Below are 6,965 nucleotides of genomic sequence, written 5' to 3' on the forward strand. Positions count from 1 at the left end.
ATCCCGGATTATTGAGACAAAGAGGACACGGACAATTTGTCTATCATAAAGGTTTATTACGTCAAAAAGGACACGGTGTTGTAGGTGGAATTCTCTCTGGATTGGCTGGAGCCCTTACCCCTAATCCTACTGGATTTCCATTACTAAATCTTATTCCACGCAGTTTGCTTCCACCGCTATTTGTATCTCAAAGAGGAGGAAATTATATAGAATTCCTGTCGGGAATGATACCGAACTTACCTATAATATCCCCGAGTTATAAAAAATCTCAAAGAGGAGGAAATTTTATAGACTTCATGTCGGGAATGGTACCGAACTTACCTATAGGGATGACTTTAAAAGAAGCTGTCCAATTAGGCTCAGGCCGGCGGCGACAAAGAGGTCGAGGATTTCTTAAAGATCTAGTCAAAATGGGTCGTAATCAAGCCTTGATTGCCGGAGCTAAAGTAGGAGCAGATGTGATTAAAAAAAGGAAAAATATCAAAAATGCTCTTTTAACTCATGGACTCAATGCCGTTAAAAATACAGGCTTATTTGCTCTCAATAGAGGAGGAAGTTTAGCTTTTAAAAAGATGAATAAAAAAGGTCAAAAAGGTAAAGGGAGAAGAAAAAGAAGAAGACGGCAGAGAGGGAGAGGAGTTTTGAGAAATTTATTGAAAACGGCAGCTAAACATGCCTTGACTGCTGCTGCTAGAACGGGGTTAGATGTGTTAGAAAATAAGAGATCTTTAAAAGACGCTGTTAAAACACACGGAGTACAAGCCCTGAGATTGAATCTCGGTAAGAAAAGAAGAAAAAAGACACCTGTGTTAGCCAGAGGAGGTCCTAAGAAGAGAAAAAGGGGTTTAGATATCTTTGATTGACACACTATAAATAGAGGAGTCGAGTGAGATTGACCTTCATTTGTGAAAAATCCATCCTAGTAGACAGACATCATGTTGCAACCAGATTCCTGTGCGTGTGGGATGAACAATTTAGAATTGTTCCAAGTCCCCCCGACTAATATTGCTTTAGAAGACTCCAAATGGGAAGAATATTACCCTATTTCCAGTACTTTAGATTCGGATACGGCTCCTATTGAATTTGAAATTAATGGACAAGGAGATCAATATCTGGATTTATCTCAAACGTATGTTCAAATAGTGTGTAAATTTACCAAAGAGGATGGTACTAATCTGACTGGAGCTGGCAGTACTTGTGCCCCGGTGAATAATATCTTCCATTCTTTGTTTACGGAAATCGATCTCAGTGTCAATGGAAAAATAGTGACTCCGGGCACCGATACTTATCCTTACAAAGCTTATCTGGAGAAATTACTTTCTTACAAACCCAGAACTTTAATGACCCAGATGAGAGCTTGTAGTCTGTGGGAAAAAGATACAGCAGGACACATGGACGAAGTAGGGGTAGCAGACCTTGGAGTGGCTCAGAATAAGACATTTGATGTAACCCCAAGTGGAAATGGTGGTCCCGATACTGTGACCATTAACCAACCTATCGTCCCAGAGTTACCGGCCAATTCTAAAAACGAAGGATTTAGAAAACGTCACCAGGCTATCAAAGATAGTAAGAAAATAACCTTGTATGATCGTTTACATCTGGATTTATTTCAACAAGACCGATTTCTACCGAATGGAGTAGATATCCGTTTGAGATTTAATCGAGCTAAACCTCAGTTCTATATGATGATCAAAGATGGAAGTACGGGAAAAGTTAAAATATTGAGCATGATCTTGTGGGTGAGAAAAGTCAAACCCACGGCCGTCATGATGAATGGTATTAATCAAAGTTTGAACACTCACAGAGCTAAATATCCATTGAGAAGAGTCGAAGTGAAAACCTTTACCATACTCACAGGAACTCAATCTAAAATCACAGATCATCTGTTTCAAGGCCAGATGCCTAAACGCATCATTTTAGGTTTTGTGGACAATGCGGCATTTAACGGAGATAAAACTAAAAATCCGTTTCATTTTCAAAACGTGGGAATTAAGAAATTAGATGTCAGTATCAACGGAGAGACCATGAGTACTCGTTGTTTCGAACCTAATTTCAATGAAGATTTATATCTGAGATCTTATCTGAGTTTATATCAAGCACTGGGAAAATTAGGAGAAGATTGGGCCCCGGACATCACCCTAGAAGAGTATAAAAACGGATACACTTTATGGGGCTGGGATTTCACGAAAGATCAAGAAGCGCAATCGGATAAATTCCACATCATAGAAACCGGAAATCTGAGAGTAGAAGTCCAATTTACGAACAATACGGTGAACACCTTAAATTGTGTGGTCTATGCAGAATTCGATAATCTGTTAGAAATCAACAAACAGAGAGAAGTCAGTATTGATTATTAATGGATACAGGGCAGTTAAAAGAAGTCTTATCCAGAGAATTAAAGAGTTCTTTTGGTGGTGTGTACCCTTTAGATTTATTACCGGATCAATTAAGACCTCAAGAAAAAGCCATTGTGGTGAATACGGATCCTCAAGATAAACCTGGAGAACATTGGGTATGTTTGTATTTGTCCAGTCCAGTCATCGAATATTTTGATTCTTATGGATTTCCTCCCTTACAAAAAGAAATTCAAGATTTTATCCATCGTCATGCTCAACAATGGATTTATAATCCGTACCGATATCAAGCTTGGAATACAGATGTATGTGGACAATATTGCGTGTATTATTTACATCAAAGACACAAGAAGAGAAAAACCGCAGATGAGTGGTTATTCCCCTTTGACCATAGTACAGCATTACAAAGAGATCATTATGTAGCTGAATGGTTTAAAGACACTTATCATAAAAGACCTACGGGTCATGGACAAACTTGTCAATGTTTCTATCAGAATGTATTGTAATTGTTGTTGTTCTTGTTATCATTAAAAGAATTGAAAAATCTATTCTTGTTTTTTTTTATAAAAAGGGGTTTCCCCATGATACTAAATATAGAAAAAAAAAGAGGTATAAATACAAGGTGTAAAATGAAAAAAATATCAGTTATTGATGTGTCTTAATCATGGGTAACACGTCTAGTCAAGAAAAGAGTAAAATTCAATTTGGAAAGAGAGTTCTGAGAGAGGAAGATGTGGATAAAGGTATACCAATTCAAATACAGGAGGATGGAACTATTGAAATCCTTTCTCATGAAAAATATAATCAATTATGTCCAGAAAAGGATAATGATGGGAGAGATTACATTGAAAGACCCTTGACTGCAGAAGAAGAATATACCCATTTATTACCAAAAACAGATTATCCTGAAAGACCTAAAAGAAGCTGTGTCCAAAAAAAGTATTTTGAGAAAAAAAAGATTGACACAGGATTGTAAGAGAAAGAATCATGGTAGAATCTGAATAAATCATTTAAAATTATCTTTGAATTGTTATCTATATAAAAAAAGAAGTGTCACCAAAAAAAATTCATTGTTTCAAACATGAGTCTGACAGAAAGATGTATCATGGAAATCAGAACTCAATTGTTGAAAGATATTAAAACTCATTATGAGAACCAACATAAAGAAGATCCAGGCAATCATTATATTGCTAAATTTAAAAAGGAGAGATTTAGAAGAGCTGCTAATTGGATATTTAATTTAACTGGAGGTCACCAGGAAGATATAGATCAAATCATTAGAAGTGATTATCAATACTTGATCTTACAAAAAGAAATGCATCCAGAAACAGGAAAACTTCATCATGTGAGAGGATTCCTTCAAATGAAACACTGGACCCATGAGAGAAACATGTACAAAATCATTCATGGGTTAACCTGTTTTGATATGTCTCACAGCACACCAGAATTAGAAAGAACATTTTATAAGCAAGGTGACAACTATGAAGAATATGGGACTTTAAAACCTGAAATGAGAAACAAAGAATTAATTCCAAGAGATTGTAGATTTACTTGAATAAATAACATGGAGCTTTTGTGTGTGTAAGGTTTTTCCCTAGACTGTGAATCAGTATGACGTCATAATCTAAGGTTTTGTGTAGTGACTGACTCAGCATAACGTAAACAAAACGTACAGAGTAGTATCTCAGTAAAAAAAAAACGTAGGTCCAACACATTTTTGCACACCACCACCTCTGAGGGTATAAATACAAAGGTGTGTATAGGATCATGATCAGTTGACCCTAACCATGAGTCAAAGTCAGTTTGGAAAAAAAACAGAGACTATGGATATAGAGGAGGAGAAACAACAGTTATTAGAAAAAATAGAGAGTATGAATATAGATGAGGAAAAACAACAGTTATTAGAAAAAAGATTGATCATGCCTATGGAAGAAGAACATTACAGTCCTCAAAGAAGAATGGAAGTGAAAACTCTGGAGGAGGATGAAGAACCTTGTAATGTTTACAAGAAGTATGATGAGATCCATGACCCAAAGGACTCATACAGAAGTTACAGAGTAGCCACTAATTGGACATTTGTCATCCATGATGTGAGGGAAGAAGAAGACATAGATATGTTCATGAGCTGTGAAGATCAATTTCAATACCTGATCCTAGAAAAGGAAATTCATCCCTGGACAGGAAAAGTGCATCAAATCAGGGGATTCATTCAAATGAAAAAACCTGTAGGAGGACTGAATGTGGCTAGAATTCACTGGTTTGCAGATTTTTGTATGTCTCACAGTACACCAGAATTAGAAAGATTGTTTTACAGGCAAGGTGACAACTATGAAGAATATGGAATTCTGAAACCTGAGAAGAGAAACAAAGAATTAGAGTCCAGAGATGAATTCGGGAAATGGGAAATTGGTGCCTGGAGAGGTTTCCTGGAAAGAAAGAGAGAGAAATGATTGAGTATATGGAAAATTCAGATTAAAATTATTTTTAACAGTTTTATTGTTGTTAGTTATTTTGTTCAGGTTGTATATATAAAAAGGTGTGACAATGAAAAAAAAAATTTATTCCTAAACATGAGTTTACAGGAGATACCAGGAGATTTATTAAACTTTCCTGTAGAAGCTATTGTACATCAATGTAATTGTTTGACTGTAAAAGCTCATGGATTGAGTCAAAGTATAGCTATGAAATACCCCAGAGCTAATCTCTATGCGACCCGCAGACCTTTAAGGTCTAGAAATTTAGCCCTAGAAGAAGATAGAGGAATTCCAGGCACCCTTCAAGTGTTTTCTTTACAAAAACCTGTAGTCATTTGTCTGTTAGCTCAATGGGATTATGGCACAGGACATTATAATCGCCTACCTTATTATCAAGATACACCAGAAAATAGAGAAAAATGGTTTCAAGCTTGTTTACAAGAATTGGGCACTTTACCTTACCAGACTTATGCCTTTCCTTATAAAATAGGATGTGGTTTAGCAGGAGGAAATTGGACACATTATAGACAATATATTGAACAATTTGTACACACTTATCAAAAACAAGTGTACATTCTTCATAAACATTGATTGTGTGTGTGTGTGTTATAAAGATTGTGTTATATAAATAAAATAAAAAATGTGTTTATGTTATTTTATTTTTTTAAAAAAAGATTCATGTTTTACAAAAAAAAAAATAGTGACCTGGTGTTGATAAGTTTCTATAACCTTGAATGTTTTTAAAAAGGTATCTATTCGAATGATTAAAGTGGCCCTTAAAAGGGCCGTTGATACGTTTCTATATGAATGTTTTTTAGGTATCTTTTCGTATAGGTATCTATTCAAAATAAGTGGCCCTTAAAAGGGCCGTTTCTATAACCTTGAATGTTTTAGAGGTATCTTTTCATAGAGGTATCTTTTCAAAATAAGTGGCCCTTAAAAGGGCCGTTGATACGTTTCTATAACCTTGAATGTATAAGAGGTATCTTTTCGAATCATTGGAGTGGCCCTTAAAAGGGCCGTTGGTTGATTTTTTTTATCAAGGGTTTACTCCCTGAGAGGCCTGCCTCTACCTCTGCCTACGCCTCTGCCAGCGAACTCTGTTCGGTCTGAGAGGGGAGGTCGTTGGTTACCGGTCAACGGCTCCATAAAGTCTGGTCTTCCGGGTCGGGGTGGAGATGGCTGTCTTGGAGGAGGGGGTCTCAATCCTCGCCCGCGAGCTGCATATCTCGAAAGCCTGCGTCTACACAGGGGGCAACATTGGTTCATCTGTACCAGCACAGCTGAACACTCGAGACAAGCCGGTCGACGGCGACACTGACAGCAGATGTAATTGGACATCCGATCCTCCTCCAAGCAAACTGCACAGGAATCCATCCTGGCTGCTGCGACTTGAATCCCCCATCTAGGAATTGGCCCCGTAGTACTCACACCTGGTGACATCTCCGGGGTCGGGGGTGGTGGTGGTCTAGCCAGCTCCGGGGAAGGTGGTGGTGGTGGTGGTCTAGCCAGTTCCGGGGAAGGTGCCCAGTCATCGTTGACGGGAGGGTGCCAATCCGAATCAACGGATGATGAAGCCCCCTGTCCAGCCCAATCGTTGTTAACGGGAGGGGTCCAATCCGAATCTACGGAGGAATCCCACTGTCCAGCAGCTGCTCCCGGGGGATGACTGGGTGACCAGGTAGGAGTTGGTGGTCTTCTTGGAGGGGACGGGCTTCTCGGGTGGTCCTCGAGTAGTTCCGGACTACTCAGAGGGGCCGAATAAGAAGCAGCAGGTGGTGTTGAATCTGTCCTCCTCCTTCTCCTTGGCTGGTCATCTTCACTGGTAGACGGCGATCTTCGTCTTCTTCTACGATGTCTTTGTCGTCGTCGCCGTCTACTTCTTCTCATCCTGTTCAACAGGTCACTGGCTAGGCCCAGAGTAGCTATCGGCCAGCGAGCTAACTCCGTCCCGGTGTTGATGTCCCGCACAATCCAGACATTTACGACCTCAACGCCATCAACCAAAAAGTAGTTGGGAACGTCGTCCTCAGCCATACTGATACGGTGCCAGCAGAACTGATACTAACAGAATGACACCGAGCTCTGGCAAGCTGCCGTATTTATGCGCACAGCGCGAGCGTAAAAGAGAGCACCC

General features: G+C 39.0%; 1 protein-coding gene across 1 annotated transcript; it reads left to right on the forward strand.

Annotated features, from left to right (window-relative positions):
• The first annotated feature begins 935 nt into the window (after nucleotides 1–935).
• LOC133182812 (uncharacterized protein F54H12.2-like) lies at nucleotides 936–2,357 on the forward strand. Its single transcript, XM_061317657.1, has one exon. It carries the CDS (start codon nucleotides 936–938, stop codon nucleotides 2,355–2,357), a length of 1,422 nt encoding a protein of 473 aa, XP_061173641.1.
• The last annotated feature ends 4,608 nt before the right edge of the window (nucleotides 2,358–6,965 follow it).

The sequence above is a fragment of the Saccostrea echinata genome, unplaced genomic scaffold, assembly GCF_033153115.1.
Source record: "Saccostrea echinata isolate AGI-Se365-2 ecotype Australia unplaced genomic scaffold, CSIRO_AGI_Sech_v1 ptg000009l, whole genome shotgun sequence".
Lineage (NCBI taxonomy): Eukaryota > Metazoa > Mollusca > Bivalvia > Ostreida > Ostreidae > Saccostrea > Saccostrea echinata.

Coding starts and splice junctions, on each gene's coding strand:
- LOC133182812 (XM_061317657.1), top strand. CDS start 936: ATGTTGCAACCAGATTCCTGTGCGTGTGGGATGAACAATTTAGAATTG.